The 18,467-nt window shown below is 35.4% G+C and overlaps 1 protein-coding gene across 1 annotated transcript in view; it reads left to right on the top strand.

Moving 5' to 3' along the window:
* Positions 1 to 17,783, top strand: part of LOC112157477 (catenin alpha-2) — a 39,966-nt gene extending 22,183 nt beyond the window's left edge. The window contains exons 3-6 of the mRNA XM_024290228.2: positions 12,279 to 12,474; positions 16,090 to 16,256; positions 16,829 to 16,948; positions 17,450 to 17,783. Of these exons, the coding sequence (XP_024145996.2) occupies positions 12,279 to 12,474; positions 16,090 to 16,256; positions 16,829 to 16,948; positions 17,450 to 17,752 (786 nt within the window). The 3' untranslated portion in view covers positions 17,753 to 17,783. The remainder of the gene's footprint in view (positions 1 to 12,278; positions 12,475 to 16,089; positions 16,257 to 16,828; positions 16,949 to 17,449) is intronic.
* The last annotated feature ends 684 nt before the right edge of the window (positions 17,784 to 18,467 follow it).

Raw genomic sequence — 18,467 nt, 5'->3', positions numbered from 1 at the left:
CCTTTGAGACATGAACCACGGATTTGTCCTTGGCAAGCGCACATGTTTGCAAAACCGGTGAAGCTTTCTGCAGAAGCAACCTGTCATGTTTTACCTCTTCATCCGAAGACTTTTATAGCAGATTGCCACGCAGTGTAAACTTGCTGTTGGAAGATAAGTTAGTTAATATACTACCCCTTACAGACTTGGTGTCCTTTTAGCTTTCTATATATATATAAAAAAAAAAAAAATAAATAAAAAAAAACTAAACTGTGTGTTAGCAGGTTTTAAAACCGGGTGATGCAAAAAAGTTTTTGACAGACATTTGCAATTCATTTCCCTGGCTTAAAATAAGGGGGTGCTGCCTATAGGTGGTCAGCAAATATGCTTACATAAATTTAAAAAAATACAGGTGTTAATTTTTAATTCAAGAACATTATTTTTATTGCTTTATCAATAACAGTAGCTCATGGGGAGAAAAGGGATCCCTCAACATTTATTTGGTGTCTCTTTAATTGCACATCAAACACCTTGAGGCAGATAATTTGACCTTCCAAGCCTTAAAAAACTACAAATAACGTTGCAGTCACTCTGATGTGAAATGAATTGTGAAGATGGCCTTAATCACCAGTGTTGCACAAATTCCTTTCAAATTGACAGATTATTTTGATACTTCAGTAATTGTCTACATAAAAAGTTACCTTTCAGTGTGGACTTGCATGTGGGGTTGTCTCCAGGGACTCTGGCTTACTCCTGCAGTCCTAAAAAATGTGTCTTTGGTCAATCGGTGGTTTAAAATTGTGCACCGGTTTGAAAGCATGTGTGTGGTTGAGTGTGACCCATTCAAAGTATACACCATCTGTGCCCAACAGTTTCTGAGTTAGACTCCAATGACCCCATGACCCCAAAAGGCATTAGGTGGGTTTAGAAAATGGATGGATGGAAAATCAACACTTTGAATCGACCGTTCCCTCCATGTCTTTGTATTTTCACATCAGCAAAGAGGGTAGAAATGTAACTTTGTGAGTGGGGGATCTTTGCATCTTGGCCAGTGGAAGTGCTCTAACTGATTGCCGTTGTTTCTTTCTATAATAATTACGTTTTCAATACAACTTTCAGGAATCTTCAGTGAAACTTGAGCTTTAGAAGATTTTATGTAAAATTTTGTTCTCAAATCTATAATTATTTTCTCAACTAAAATATTTCACATCATGGCTCACTTATTTGATGTTTTATTGGATCTAAGAAATTGAACTAAACATAAATGTTCAAAGTTGTTGCCAATTAAGAAAACATAAAAACTAAAAAAAAAACAGAAAATGTTGACTAAAATCAATGAATAGTGTCTTACCATGAAAGAGAAAGGCTTTCAAGCACAAGGAGTACTCAAAAAATGAAGCAGAAAAAAAGGTCTTGCAATGAAGTGAATGACGAGAATAATTTTCAAGAAAATTTTTTTTTTTTTTTTTAAGTTAAAGATAAAGAAACAGACCGTATCAGCTGGACCGGTGAAAGGTAGATCACTTTGTTAAAAAATTACACTATCTTACGAGTTTCTGAGAAGACCGAGACATATATTGTTAAACCCTCCTTTTGTGTTTTCTCTAGAATAATAATCGACTTAAAACATCAAGAGAGCAGCAGACAGGAGAAAATCCTCAAATTTATAATATTAATACACACAAACTCCTGTTTCACCATTAAAAAAAAATTAAAGTTATTTTTTTTTTTTTTTTACAAAAGTACACATTTAATTGATTTCAACAAGAATCTGTGGAATGCCAAAACATGCAGAAGATTTTTGCAAAAGTGGTAAAAAAGGGGACTAAAGGAATCACTCCACAAGAAGACAGACCTCATATCAGGCAGCAGCGTGTGATTAGTAGTTCTACTTTTTTGAATAGTTTTATTTATTTTTCTTACACTTCTGTGATGTGGTCTGAAATCCACTTCTTCAGTGTGCATTAAAAAAAATTAGAATGCCAAATCTGGTTTGTCATAGGGTAAAGTTTAACAAGCATGTAAGCTGTAATTCAGCTTCAAGTTTGTCAAGAGATTGCACAATGATTCATTGCTTTCATATGTCACCACGGCTGTCAGATCAATAAATGAAACCTAATGATTTTTCAGGAAGTGTGAAGAGGGAGCTGAAAAAGTTTTTCATTTGATAATTTTTCAGTTAAGTGCAAGTCTTGTTTAAATTGATAATTTATATGTTTTTGTATTAGTTAGTTTGCATTGACTCATTATGCAAGCATTTAAGAAAAACAATAACACTACGTACTACTTTGTTTACATACTAATTGGAGAGCTTTTTCTAATCAATCAGTAAATCTGATAATGACCTCACAGCAAATACATGATAGATTGATAGCTCTGCTATTATGCAGAGAGCCTGTGTTATCTTCTGTCCTTTCTATAGTGCTTGGAGGTGCTCCTAAAGTGCCCTCACATCCATCTTTTAGCTAAATCTCCTGACACTTGTCTGTGTCAGCAAATGCCTGCCCCCGGAGTCTGAACTGCAGCCATGCAGATGCTGAAAACTCTGAGGGTTACCAGATGAAATTGTATCGACAAGCGGGATCTTGGCTTTCCATTTCACTCCATTTAAATGAAATGTTTTCTGAGTTGAGTAAAAAAAAAAAAACAAGTTTACAACTTTCAGTTTCTGTCTGATAGTGTTTGTGACAGAACTTGGACGACAGCCCCATTCTCCTTATAGAAGCTAAAGGCTCTTTCTCCTTATACAAGGGAACTAAAAGGATAATGGTCTTATGTTGCTTCCATAGCAATGCAGAATTTAACAGTTTAGTTCTACCTCAAACAAGTTCTTTATTAACCCCTTTGATGCCTGAATTCATTAACAGCAATACAAAAAATGTTTTTGCTCCTATGTATAGGAGTTTGTTTAATGCATATTGGCATATAACATCCGGCAAGGGGCTAATAAATATAAATATCTTTCAGTTATTTTTATTTTATTTTTTTTCTTTTAACTTTTATTTTATCTTCAGTTATTTTGTATTGAGCTTGCTGTATTGCATACCTTTTTTATGACCAAATACCAAAATTGAATGAAAACATTCAGATTTTGCGCCTAATTCCTAAGGTGAGCTTTGGTAGCGTGTGTTTACATGGTTTTGTAAAAAGAATCACTTGATGTAAAGTATAAGGGATGTAAAATAAATTATTCAATATTCCTTTTTTTATTTAATGAAAATAAAATACACCCCAATTGGCATACAATACTAATACAGCTGAGTATTTTTTTTCTTTATTTAAGCTTAACCATATTCTTTTTCCTGACTAAATAAAAAATGACACAGTTAAATAGAATGTTTTTATTTTGATCCTTGGGTTTGCATTTGTTGCATTTGTTAATTTATGACAATATAAAACACTTTTTGCAACAGAACAGGAAGATTCCCAGGTTCTTTGAAAGAATAAGGAGATGGTATCCAAAGTAGCAGTGGGACTTGGGAAAAAAAAACAGGTGATTATGACTTTGGTGCCTTTTATTAGGGATTGGGTTTTGAACTGTCATCCTTTTTAACACCATTTCCTAACTTTAGAACCACAATTCTAGTCTCTAGAGAACTATTCCTAAAAAAAAAAAAAAAAAAAAAAATGGAAAAAAAAGAAGTGTTCACAGTACAAAACCCAAATCATAAATGTGAGTGAATAATCTTTTTCCGGATGGGATTTTCTCACACATGCATTTATTTGCAGGATTAAAGAGGGTTTTTTTTAGGTCTAAAAACTTTAAAAAGAGTAAAATATGTTTGATTTAGAAACAAAAAGGCTTAATTAGCATCCTGGAAGTATTTTCTAATAAAGTATTATTATTGTTTTCTTTAGTTCAGTAACTCTCAAAGTCATATGCATTTTCAACAACTACATCCCTGTATGAGAAAACTATGTGACTGCAGCAGACAAAGAGCAGAGTTATTATAACCCTGTTATTATCTGCTAATCTATATTTTATGAGCCAACACAAATGCAGGGTTATTTGTGCTGTAAAATGCTCTGGAGTGAAGAAACATAACACAATGGTCTATGAGATTGTCTGTGTGTTGGAAGGTATGGATCAGGCTGCTGCCCCAAAGGCTCAATGATCAGTAGAGACTTTTATTTGCTCATTTTGGTGGATACATTAAAGTCTATCACTGCCCTTTGGCTGCACGGCATAGATGTAACCAAAGGGAACAAAAAATATGCTTTTATGAAATTAGATTTTTTTTATTTATTTATTTTTTTGTATGTATATATATATATATATATCTTGACTTGATAATTACCATCTTATTCTTAAAAAAAAAAAGTCCAAAAAAGGCTTATTTACAAAGAAATTTAAATAAAATGTTCATCTAATACAAACATACATACTTAAAAAGGCAGCGTTAACTTTGAAAACTTAGATTTTTTCTTTGATTTGTTACTTCAAATGTTGTTTTTGTAACTTTAAATCCGTGGTTTATCTCATACGCTAATCAAAATGCTGTTTTCTAAATTACACATGATTTAAATCTAAAACAAAATGTTTTTTCTTTTTTTGAAACTGTTTTGTTTCAGTTTTGCCTTTGATCTCATTTAGATTTTATTGATCTCTTTTTAGAGCATCTTGAGGATAATGGGATTTCTAGTAGAGATGGCACACTTACAAAAAGAAAATAAAAGAAAAACACACCTAACACTGTTTAAATTCTATAAATTCTATTAGTGAGAAGTTATTATTTGTGGTGTTGTTTGTGTTGATGATATCTACAATTGTGCGTTTTAATCAGGCATCCTAACAGCAACACACCTGAACTCTCACTAATGACAGATGATTAAAACCTCTTTGATTTCCATTTTTGTGGATTTCAAATTATCCTCTGCTGTATTTTAGTTGATCAGTCGCAGTACTAACTAGTATCAATATGATCTGTAGTCAAAAGAATAAAAAGCACCTCCATGAGACATGAAAACAATACCGTAATATAATTGTCCTTTTAAAGTAGTGCAGTTTTCCTTTATTTAATGAGGCTTCAGTTACACACAGGAAGGTCTCAGTTGTGTATCTGATTAAAATGAGTTTTCCTACATTGTGGAACTCATCCCTGCTTTTTTCGAAAGATCAACATTATAGTTGTTTATTTTTTATCAGTCAATGTATTACCATGTTGGTTAAATTCAGAGAAATTTCCTAGAACTGGAAGGTGGGTGTAAACATTCCTTAATTAAGAGCAAAATCTCCATCAAGCAAAAAAAAAAAAAAAAAAAAAAATGGAGCGTGATGTTTAGAGAAGCGGAAGTTGATTTTTTTTGGAACGTCTGACAGCTGATACACATCACTTCCACACTTGGATCCAGTTAGACAAGAGGGTAATGGAAAAGGAGGAGGGAGAAAGCCATGCTTAGAGGCGGAGATGTAGAGTGCCATGAGTACTTTCTGTGGGTGTCATAGCTCTCAGCCTGAAATGACAGCTGCTGGACAGTTGAGCTGTATATTGCCGACCTTCTTGAAAGCATTTAAGTGTAAAGGCTTCTTTCAGAAGAAGGATGTTGAGATTTTTTTTTTTTTTTTTTTTTAAGGCTTTTAAATGCTATGGCTAGGACATGGGTGAAGTATGATGGAGCGATGGAAGTTATTTTTCAGAGTAGATTAGTGATGAAGCCACTTGGTTGAGTCGCAAAAAAAAAAAAATAAAGAAATAACATTTTAAGCCCAGTTACCATGACACAGGTTCAGGACGTCAACTGGACAAATGAGAACATTCAGCTGCATTAGTGGGACAACATTTTGCACAATACTGGAGTTTTATCAAATTCAATGTCTGACTTTCGAATTCATTTGGAAGATCCATGTTATAAATTTAAAATCAACTCATGTTTAGTCATAGTCTCAAAGTGTTTTTCTCTTCTTTTGGATGATTTTACGACCCAAAAACTTGATATATTTTTAGAAAAAGCTTAAAAGCTTTTTTGTTTTTTTTTACTCTGTATTTGCAGAGGTAAGATAATATATTCTCTAACATGTACCATAAGGATTAAGGTTTAACCCCAAGGACTGTGCAACAAAACAAAAAATCATAGCTGTGTTTTTGTTGGTCTGTTTTCAAAAATTTCTAAAACAACTGCATTATTCTTATATGCCAAATCTCTAAATTTTGAAAATATTGATTTCTCTTACTAATTAGATGACATGTATTCCAATAAGTCAATATAGGTATCTTTTTTTAAGTTGCTTTTTGCTCAATCATGGATACACCAACTTTATCAGATATTTGTTGTTATACAAAACCTATTGTTATAGGAAATAGCTTGTCAATTAAAAAACAGTGTGTTTCCTAACTTTTATTTGACAAAATGTTGTAACCATAACAAGAATAAATGATGAAATTTGGTCAGTGAAAATAATAATTGAGTGGGAGGATCAATAAAAAGGAAAAGTCGGTAAATTAAATACCTGCTTCATTCACAAAGGAAAATATTTTGTTGTCAAAAAAACATTTTTAAAACTTAACTTTTCAACAAGATTGAATAAAAACAGGCAGGAATATTATTCCAAATTAAATCAACTTAAATCTTAAATAACTTTAAATATTTTTTCTCTCCATAAAAACATATTTTGTCAAAATTAGACAAGTTAGAAATAGTCGCAAGATGACATCGGGTCATTAATAACAATAATAAAAAAAAAGATCTGGAGGGTCAAATATAATTACCCAGAGGGCCAGATACGCCCCCCGGGCCTTGACTTTGACACATGTGCACTATATGGTGCCCTAAGTAGTGTGTGAAGGAAATCAGACCAAGCCTCTGTCTGAAATTTTGGTATTTAAGGTATTCCAACTCGCATCACAATCAGAATCAACTTTAGTGTCACCATACTGAGTACAATACAAATGTGTCTGGTTGCTTTCCTGTAAAATGGAAGAAGTAGAATTGTAAAAACAGCATGATGAAAACATGGGAAAAAAACGACTTAAAACTTCAATTAAACATCCATTATGCGATGTGTTTTGAAGCTTTGCAGCCGCTGTATTGCACCTTTTCTGTCACAGCAGGAGTTTTCCCTCACCCACTTTTAAACCTGGGAAAAGCTCTCTCGATTGTTTTTGCTTTTCTGGAACGCCTGCACACATTGTGTATTCTACACATAATCTAAAGGATCTCATCATTTATTTAGTGAGGAACCCTTTATGCCTTTAACGTCACTATCTCTATTGAGTAAGTACTCCTCTGGAGAGCTGTATCAGTGGGCTCCATCAAACACACGCATGTACACGCCCTTTATCTTAAAGCAGTTAAATCAGCACTCATCCAGTGAGTCCAAGACTTCGAAGCTGAAGGCGGAAAATTGAATGTCCACACAGAGCCATTGCGATTTAATGCTTACTGGAGAGCCCACAGGTCACTGCTCTGTAGAGGAAAGGTTGCATGACATTTAAAGCTATTGATCAGCTATAAAATGAGAGGGCACAATTACTCCTTATGTCTGAAGGAGGGATTAGCCTAACTGCAGCTGCATTGCAAATATTTATTGTCTGTTTCATTTTACTGTTCACCCCAAAGGCAATAATGCTATGGAATATATGCATCCATACACATATTAACTAGAAAGAGGGAAAACTTTACCAAATAAAATCTTTGGAATAAAATAACACTTGTGTCTATCTGAAGTTTTTTGTTTATTTCAGATAAAAATGTTTTTTTATGGGAATTTTGACATTTTCTATATGTAAGGTCTGTAATTTTTTTGATTTCTGCGGTAATCTAAATCCCCTTTTAATATGACAAAGGGCATCAAAGTGAATTGTGTTGATGCAACACAAATAGAGTTGAATTACTCTGAGATATGCAAGTATAATAATTATTAGGAAGCTAAATTATTTTCCTTAGCTTCAAGGCTTTTTTTTTTCTTTAAAAGGGTTTTGTCACTCACAGCTTTGCCAAGTTCTCGTTCAAAATAATGTTTCATAAGTGGCGTTTTATTTTGTGTTTTAAAGTTCTTAGTGCCATGATGGTTTTGTTGTAGCCTCACTCAACAGATCCTAGCAGCAGGGATGGCAGAATATGCTGATTAAAAGAAGCAGTTAAGCTCGTATCAAAGGTGGATGCATAAATTGATTCAGCCTGAGTGGATGCTGCAAGGTTATTGTGGTCATAATTAAATAGCTTTTTTAAGTCACTGTTGCAAAACAAAGCCCACATGAGGTGTGACTTGACTAAGTCATTGAAAAGTGATGTGACATGCATTAACTTTACATTACAAACAATACAAATCATTTCTATCTAAAGCTATGTTTTCACTTTCTACTCATCCAGTGGGCATTTGTACAATGATTTGGTATTTTTGTGGAGACAGTTGCACATGCAGTGAAAATAACTAGCTACTCTTTTTTTTATTAGCAATAAACAATTTATAACGAGACATTTGGTTATTTATTTAAAAAATACAATGCACATAAATAAACACTGTAATTAGGCCATTGTATGATAATGTTTTATTGTAATCCTTAAGCAAAATTCTACATAATACAGTTTATTATGTTATTCATGCGCAAATACTTTTATGTTTCTTGGTTGTAGATCATTTTTCTCCTGGTTCTTCATTGCTATTGCCTCCAGGGGGTCTCACTACATCTGTCTCACTTTAACTCATTCCTTGTCTGGCCTCACCATCCCATTCTTATTTGTAGCACACGTAAATCCAGATTTTTTTTTTCTTTCTGGGGTTTGCTTGGCAGCTCTAACCTTAGCATCCTACTTACTTATTCATTACATCTTGTCAGAAACCTATCTATCTTGTCCCATCTCTGGAGCATCCACCATGAGCTGCTCCTCATTTCGGATCTTATCAGTTTTTGTCACTTCTTCCCCAAAATTCTTGTCTTTTCACTTTCTCTTAATCCAGCTCTTGCTTCTCTTTCGTTCTTCAGTGCTTCTGTCTAAACCAGACAAAAGGTCTGGTCTCACTACTACCTTCTACATGCTCCATTTGGTTTTTGCCGATACTGTTATCATATCTTATCTTAACATCAAAGTTGATGCTCACTTAAAAAAAAAAAATCCTTTTCATTTTTCTGGACTGTTGATCCCAACTACATACATAAAACTCCTCTACCTTCTAAACTCAATAGCCTGTAGCCTCCCCATTTAACCTCAGTCCCCCTTTCATTTACACACAAAAACTGTTTTGCTTCAGCTGACCTTCATTCTTCTACTTCCCAGATTCTAGATGTTCTTCCACCTACTCTCACCTCAGATCACAATGTCATCTGCAAACATCCTGGTCCACAGAGATTCCTGTCTAAACTTGTCTGTGAGCCTGTCCATCACTACAAACAAAAAAAGGTTCAAACCCCATCAGTGGTGCAGTTTCACCTTCACCTTGAACTCCTCTGTCACACCTAAAGCAGATCTTATTAGATTACAGCTCTCATATTAGTCAAAAATCAAACCCTGTGAAAAGATTACTCTGATTAATTAGACGGCATGTTTTTTTTGAGTTTTCAAAAAGGAACACGTGACCCCCTTAAAGCGAAGCGGCTGGAAGCAGTACCCAAGTTGAATTATTTATCTAACATCCCAGTCTGCTTTGGAATTATCCAAGTTTAATTCTGCAGGAGTGGGTGGGTTTAATGATGCACTTGGCAGGAGTGGGCAGTCAAAAAATAAACTGCAGATTCTCCAGCTTCACAGTCTTACAGGCACTGTTTTCTTTGCTTACAGTCATTACACAAAGTTAAATAAATAAATAAACCTCTTTAATTGTAGCATTCCTTCTAAATTAGAAGCATGAAGTTGAATAATAAATGTAAAATGATCTTGTAAAAATTGTCAGAATGTTGAAGCAAATGGTAGGAGTCTCTGATTAGATAAAATACTTGATTTAGCTGCTCAGTCATGTCAGATGTCTACAAATAGACGTCTAAATGTATTTATAGATGCCAGGTAGGTAAGTGGAAAATAAAAAAAAATAGTGTTCATATCCTATAGTATGCATTTTATCATGTTTTTTTATTTCGAGAAACATACATTTTTGAATCTAGTATTAATCAAGGAAAGTTCATAGTTTAACTTGTTAAATGTGTCATATTATTTCTGAAAATATGGTTTTCTTTTATTTTAAACTTTTACTAGGACTAAACCCTCATAATAACTCCTACATCATACATTCTTTAACCCTTTCATACCAGAGGTGTTGCCAGCAACCAGAAAAAAGCACCCACTCTTTGAACTACCGTTAACACTTCAACTATTTATGCAATTAACTTTATTCTGATGCAAAAAAATGGCTTTCCACCAATATGCAACACTTTCAAAGGCACAATGGTACTTTTCTCAGTGTCAGAATCAGTTATCTTATGTCTACTTCATAAACATTTCATCATTACTGTTCATTATTTTAAATTTTTGCTCAGCAATGCAAAGGTGCTTTTCTCCAATTCAAAATGTATTTGAATTTCATTAATTTTGAAAGAGTTGAGACAATTTGAAGAATATGCAGCTGAAGCTCCGCTTTTAAAGGGTTAAGGAGAAAAAGCCACCTTGAAAGTACCATCGGTCTCATATAAACGCCCCTATTCTTGAAGTGAGGACATTCATCATTAAAGCTTGTATTTCATGATAAAAGCCTCAAAGTACTGAGGCTTGGCAGGACACAACTTTGCTTTTATTGGCTATTTTTGGATGAAAGTCTCTGATATTCTAAGAACTAATATTATCACAACAATATCGCTGTAAAATGTGTTCTAAACATGTACAGCATTTTCACCACAGATCTTGTTTAAAAGTGAACTGTATCATAGTCTTTTCTCAGTTTTTAGATCATACATTGGTGTTTTAAAGGGTTAAGATTATAATTTAAAAACAAAATGTTTATGTGGGCACTGCTCCTTGGCCTTTGGGTTTATTTGAAAGCTATTATAGAAAAAGAGAGCCAAAGAAAGCTGCAGGCAGCTCTATTCTGTTGCTGTTTTGAAGAGAAAATACTCACAGTTGTCACTCTCCAGACTATAAACAAGACAAGGCAATTTATAGCACTTTTCATACATGGATGAGCAAACTGAAACATTAGATTAAAATGACATGTAAACATAAATAAATAAATAAATCAAAGTAAGTTAAATTAACTTTAAAGTTAAACAACAAATGCATCTGGTGACTCCTCAGCACAGCTGTGGCCCGGAGTTTGTTAATGTTGCAATCCAGCATCAAGTCAGCACGGATGGAACTTCAGCCCAGAGAGTTTTAAGAAGCTTTTTGCTTTATGTAATGACACAAACTATAAATACCATAGATAAACAATTAAGTTAATCATTTGTTTCTTTCTTCTTCTTTTTTTTTTTTTTAATGATCATTTTGTATTAGGGTTACATTGTTTTGCAATGACGGTTTACTTGACAAAGATACTATTTCAATAACATACCGTCTGTTCACCTTTTGGCACATCCCCTCAGGGGTCGCCACAGCTAGGATTTTCCCCATTTATTACTTTATTAAATGGCGTATAGTTGTATAGCGCTTTCTACCCTCCTTCGAGGGCCCAAAGCGCTTCACAGTCACAGACCCATTCACCCATTCACGCACACATTCACACACTGGTGGTGGCTCCGCTGCCGAACACTGCCGGCAACCTCCCACCAGAGGCAATTCGGGGTTCTGTGTCTTTCCCAAAGACACTTCGACCCATGGGTGGGCAAGGCGGGAGTCGAACCTGCTCTCTTCTGATCAGGAGTCGACCGCCCTTCCACTGCACCACGGCAGTTTTCTGGCTGCACACAAGTCAATAACGTCAACTTTTTTTTTTTTTTAACACTATGCGGACAGTTATTCTGCAGTGTCTATGATTTCACTTCATTCCTTTAGGGGAAAATTTCTATCTAATTCCTAGCATTTCTTTTTCTTTTTTACCTACAGTAAATAAAGTGATATAAGCTACAGTGTAAAATTGGGTGCATTACATTTAACCCCCATGCTCTCTTATGGGGTCCAGATGACCCCACCCTTACATTGAGGTGTTATTCCTTCCATGACAAAGGTGGACAAGGTGGACAAGACTTCATATCTGTCATTGGACACCAGTAAACATCGACAATCATTAAAAAAGTTCAGCGCACTGTCTTGTGGGGTCCAGATGAGCACACTTTTAACGATTTCTTTAACTGACAAGTTATATAAATAAAACTAGTTTGTCCTGTCTTATTATTTTCTGTCTTATCTGTTGAAAGAGTTCAAAATGACTAGAATCCACGCGGTCAAAGAGTATTTCACTCAACAGGTCAACCCTTTACTTTTGGTTTATTTTCCAGGTGACCACTCTGGTGAATACCAGCAACAAGGGACCGTCCGGTAAGAAAAAGGGGAGATCTAAGAAGGCTCATGTCCTGGCAGTGTCTGTTGAGCAGGCCACCCACAACTTCCTCGAAAAAGGAGAACAAATAGCTAAAGACAGCCAGGATCTGAAGGAGGAGCTGATTGCTGCTGTGGAGGATGTTCGTAAGCAGGGTAAGCTGGAATGTTATGAGCAATCAAGTGTTGCTGGTCAGAAAATTATGTTGTGAATGTCTTGTGTCCTGCACTTAATTTACTAGCCCATTTTTTTTCTTATACTCCTTATATGACAGTGAAAGTACATGTATTATTCCCTGACTATATAACTAAAGGTAAAAACTAAAAAAAGTATGGATTGAAGATCAAGGAGTAGATCAGAGGAAAACCACTACTCCTTCATTTCAAGAAAAGCTAGTTGAGAAACCCTAAGAGAACGCTTTCCTTGTGAGGCATTATGAGGATTAGAACTCTCTTTGGCTCAATCCAGTAGGAGACTCTATCTCTCAGTTGCCCTGATAAGACCTCAGTTTTGGTGAAGGGATCTGATGGAAGGACACTAAGTAGTAACATGTATGTTGAGGTCACTTTTTAAAAAGCTCAAATAATAAGTGTTGCTAAGTACTGAAGGACTACACTTGGTCTGCAATGTTTTGACTCTTCATTACATTATCTGTTTGTTTATTTGATTGCCAGTTTGGACATTCTGCTGGCAGCAGGCATGCTGCTGTTCATTGCATTTTGTACCTGATGGTGTCTTTTAGTTTTTCCACTTTGAACAAACTCATGTTTGAAGTTTGTAGATGAGTCAGCATTGTAGTTTTTCTTGGGGAGTGTCGGGCGGTGCCGAAAAGGCTGTGTCAGATACAAGGCCTTGCTTTTAGTGCTTTTACAAAAAAAAAAAAGAGAGAGAGAGACATAGCTTATGTGCAAAAAAAAAAAACAGGTTTTCCCTTTCATGATGCCCTTTGTGTCAGCTGCAAAGAAGGGCTAAAGAGTCAGCAGGTCTGCACAAAAGCTCTGCATCTGTGAAATCTGCAAAGACTTCACCCAAATCAGCACACAAGCTTCTATGCAATTAATAATAATGTAAGGGTATTTATTTAGATGGACACAAAACTGATCAACTTATACTGCTTCAGTCACACAACAAATTTCTCAAAACACGATAGATAGTGAGTCGCACTCAAATTGATACAAATGTTACTAAAAATAAAGTGTTAAGTGGAAACGGGGTTTGAAAGTGTTAATCTACTGTATGTGGGATAAAATGAATCGCGTGTTGACAGTTTTTGCAAGTATCCTATTAGCATTTTCAGTGAATTTGGGTGCACATGTAGGAGATTTTTATTATCATATTCTTTGTAAAAACACTCCCTAATTTCCACAACAGCAGTGTTGCAGTGTTTGTTGGAACGCCATCACTGCCGACTCATTAAGTGATTCTACAGACTGACTTATTGCATGTTTGGCCTCTTCGTGCTGCTTTAAGATAAGACGCATCTGGATTCAGACCTGGGTCATCTGCTTGAGCTCTCCCATGATGCTCCAGTTTTCTTGATTAAGAACTTGCACGCTACATGTATTGCAGTGCTAATGGGCTTTATTTGGTTCCTTATGTTAATTTTGTACTTGACTAGCACTGATGTGCATGTGTGACCTGACTCTTGACTCTAACTTGATAAAGCAGCACAAGAACAATACATTTATGGATTTACTATTCTATTATTTAGGGTGTATAATTTCTAAATCTAAATCTACTTTTGATTTCTAGAGTTATACTTCACCTACCTTATTACAGGATAAAAAAGGGATTTAATGTGTGTTTTGTGCTCATTAAATTTAGGTCCCAGCCTTAAGCAGATGGTTGATAACGAGTTAACAGCATAAAACTTAATGTTATTTTACTGCATTCCCTTTTAATTCATTGAAAAATTACTATAAAATTGTTATTGCAATATAAATCAATTTAATTTTACAAAACACATACAAAATGGTGGCAACACCAAAATGATTAATTACTTTTTTAATATTCTCTATTGTTTGCAAGTCAGTCACCTTTAAATTCCTTCGAGTAATGATGCTTTGATGGAGGCAAATGTGAAGTGTACATATTTACTTTCAAAGTTCCTCTAATGTTGATCACTTTCAATTTCCTATAAATCAACGATGTGTCTTTTTGACTCTTACTCACTTCTATTTGCTTAATCACCCATACATTTTACACTGATCTTGACACCAACCTATGTTCTAATATCAAGCGGCATTTTACTTATTCCGCTCACTCCTTTATTTGCCAACATTTAGGATCATGGAGATCTGACAGAGTACAACTTTTACTGGCCCATATGTAGGTCAAGTACACACACACGCGTCAATACTTATGAGCTGGCTACCTAAAAAAAAAGTTTAGGCTTGTGAGGAAGATACAGAATCCTCTAAACACCACTAAATCCCAATCCCCATGAGTTGAACTTGCAAAGTGTTTTCCTTCAGTTTTGGATGTTTGAATGCTGGGATAACTGAAGGGAAAGTTGTGAGGAGAGCTGATTCGCCAAGGGTCCTTCCTGAGCTTCTAAATAAACCTGATTTTTTTCATAATCAAATAAGTTCAGAGGTTTTAAAGCTGTGGCGGGGATAGTTCATTTTATTTTCTCCGTCTGAGTTTAAAAGCAAAAGCCTCTTGGCTGCTTAGTCAGGCTGGCTGTCTTCCTTGAAACTGAAGGATTAAAACTGTCAGTCTCAACTCTAATGTTACTTTTATTACTCCAGTACATTATATACCGTCTATTTATTTGGGTAAGTTTGTCTAAAGGAAGTTCCTTGCTTTTTCATCCAATCATTCTTCACTAAAAAGGCCACATTAAACACATCTATTACCTAATTGTAACTAAATAAATTGTAAATAAATATTTTGATGAAGCTTTATCATACTTAAAACCTGAGGTGGCTGAATCTGTATTAAAATTTGATGCAAATCTTAATTTAAGGAGCATTTAAAACTACTAAAACAATTAATTCAAATGTAGAAATAAGGGCAGCTCTTCTTCAACACCTTTATGTCACCAGTGCCATTTACTTTATGCATTAGTGATTATAAGCTTAACATTTTTTAAGGCTACATTTGTTCACATTTTAAAATTAAGAAGGAAAAAAAAATATATATTTTTTTAATTTGTGAAAAGTTTGTCATTAATCAGATCACACATGAATGAAATGTCTTAATGAAAGTGAAATGTTCATAATCAACATTTTGGCTCATAATAACTGATGTTATTCTTGTATTGTAAAGGGAAAAATTGAAGGGTGTTTACACCATATTTATCATTTATGAGGTGATTATTTTAAGTTATATGTACAACTTTGTCTGCTCCTCCATGAGATTTGACATCGCAAATCCACAGTTTTTTCTGTGGAAAATAGTTGAAGCTTAAGTTTAAAGGCACAAGGTTTCCAAGAACATCTCATTAGTGCTGATTAATGTACACCACAACTGCCCAGCTCTGTTCTTGAAGATCTACCATCCTGCTCATTTTCCAGTCCTCCCTTCCCCACTTGCTGCTGATTACCTGGATCTGGTGTATTTATTCATCACTGAAATGTGGAATCCACTGATGCAGCCAACCTGGTGCAGCGACATGGAAGGGTGGTAGATCTGTAAGAGTTAGGAAGCTTTGATTCAAAGTAAATTTGTTTTTAGAAGAACATATTTTTTTCTTCAGCAGATATTTCTGTGTGCACAAACATTGCTTTGTTTGGTTCCTTTACCCTTTCCTCATTTTCTCCCCTCAGGAGAAACGATGCGTATCGCCTCATCTGAGTTCGCCGATGACCCTTGCTCCTCCGTAAAACGAGGTACCATGGTGAGGGCTGCTCGGGCGCTGCTGTCTGCCGTTACCCGCCTCCTCATCCTAGCCGACATGGCCGATGTGATGAGGCTGCTGGCCCATCTTAAAGTTGTAAGTCATTCTTTAATAGCATTACTGCTGTGACCTGGTACGACTAGGCCAAATCATCAGGACTACACCATCATTTATGTACTTTTTTAGGCTTTTATCTTAAAATGTTGCACATATTTGCATACAAATTGAATATACGTTACCATAGCCAACAACACCTGCAATAGTTATTCAAAAAACAAAAAGCCCTCCACCAGCTAGGGCTTTTTAAAATATATGATTACAGAATTTTGAGGAGAAATAATACTATGCAATGAGTATGTTTCTCTATCAAATTGAGCATAAAGTTATTTTTTATGTCTGCTGCTAAAATAGGAGCTTAACTCAAGCCAACATAAGCCATGACATTTTTTTTTTTCAGTAAAACTTTGTTATAAATAAACAAATATTAAATCAATATTTTAAAGAAACTTTTATTTTGAAACTCCCAAAATGTGTAGACTCCCCTGCATATCTGTAGGATCTCCAGACAAGCTGGCTTACTTTTTATTTTTTCCCGTCATTAAAAAATAATTAAGATGTGCATTTTTTCCCAGTTGTGTTGAGAGCTTGTGCATTTGTTTTTCTGGCAGGTGGAAGAGGCGCTAGAGGGAGTTAAGAACGCTACCAATGAGCAAGACCTGGCCAACCGTTTCAAAGAGTTTGGCAAAGAGATGGTGAAGCTGAACTACGTGGCAGCGCGCAGACAGCAGGTAACTGGAAACTGTTCGCCTCCTTTTTATCTCATATAAACGGGTAAAGGACCACTTCATAAAGATACTCAATTTTCTGCAACATTTATTTAGTATCTATAATATAATTATTATACATCTCCATGGGGGCAACTGCTAGAGGATTTTTCTACCAAACGCCGTAACAAGAAAAGATGCAACCCAGCTGTCCCAGAGCAAATTACTGAGCTGAATTCTATCCAGCTCCACAGCTGCAGATCTGCTGAAGCAGCTTTAACTTTGTGTGTTTGAAACAATAATTCATCATGTGAGACGTGAGCTTGTTTTTTTTTTTTTCACGGGACATTTTCTATATGCTGTCTTTTTAAAGATGTGTTCTAGGTTTCCTCTGATTGCAGGTGCATTCCTAACAATGTTTCTGCTAAGTACTTTTATTCCCCCCTATTGATTTTTCTCCAGTATGGAATAAATAAGAATATGTAATATGAGAGATCTCACCAGAGATCCTTTACAACTCCTCAGGAGCTGAAGGACCCCCAGTGTCGAGATGAGATGGCAGCTGCCCGCGGCGCTCTGAAGAAAAACGCCACCATGCTGTACACGGCCTCCCAGGCTTTCCTGCGGCACCCGGACGTGGCAGCCACACGGGCAAACCGAGACTACGTCTTCAAGCAGGTCCAGGAGGCCATAGGGGGCATTTCCAGTGCTGCTCAGGCCACCTCACCTACTGAAGAGAAGCATGGTCACGCTGGCATTGGAGAACTAGCTGCTGCCCTCAATGAGTTTGATGTAAGTCACCAAACATTTTCTTCTCCAAACTACTGAATATAAAACACAATATATTTTTATAACATATTCTATGATAGTGACATACACTACGTTAACATAAAGGAGTCATTTGAGAAGTTTATTCCCAAATTAAATCTTATTATGATTCTCTGCTGCCATCTAGTGGCCAGGTAGCTCAAATGAATTTCAGCGGTTTTGTTGCCCAGCAGTTTTTCTCTATTTACTATCTATTGTAGCAATTAGATGTATGAACTCTAAAGGAAGGGTGAAATCTCTGTAGGTTTTGTCAAAACAGGGAACACAAATAATACAGTTTTTAGATGCATCCATTTCAATGAACTAAATAAAATTTAGCATTTACCCAATGTAAACAACATATTTTTTTTATAGCATTTATTTAAAAAAAAACGGTTTGCATGATGTTCATGCATCTTTACACATTTAAATACTGAGCTGGCTTGTTGTTTAGACCACTGAGGTTGTAGCATCTATGCATTCATTTGCATTAAGACGGAGGTGTCAGACTCGAGACCTTCAGGGCCAGCCATCGGCTGGTTTTCCCAAAATCCCGCCTTATTTGCTGCTGATTACCAAGATCAGGTTTGTTTATCTAACAAGGAAAAGTTGTTTTTTTTTTTTTTGCCAAACATAGACTTGAAAAAATATGAACTTTTAAATTATTATATCGAAATATACAATTTTCTTTCTCTGATTACACACCCTTCACAGCTTTTCCATCATGCTGATCTCT

This window comes from Oryzias melastigma, linkage group LG1, assembly GCF_002922805.2.
Source record: "Oryzias melastigma strain HK-1 linkage group LG1, ASM292280v2, whole genome shotgun sequence".
NCBI lineage: Eukaryota > Metazoa > Chordata > Actinopteri > Beloniformes > Adrianichthyidae > Oryzias > Oryzias melastigma.
Note: the sequence above shows the minus strand (reverse complement) of the source record. Positions and strands in the feature narration are given on the sequence as shown.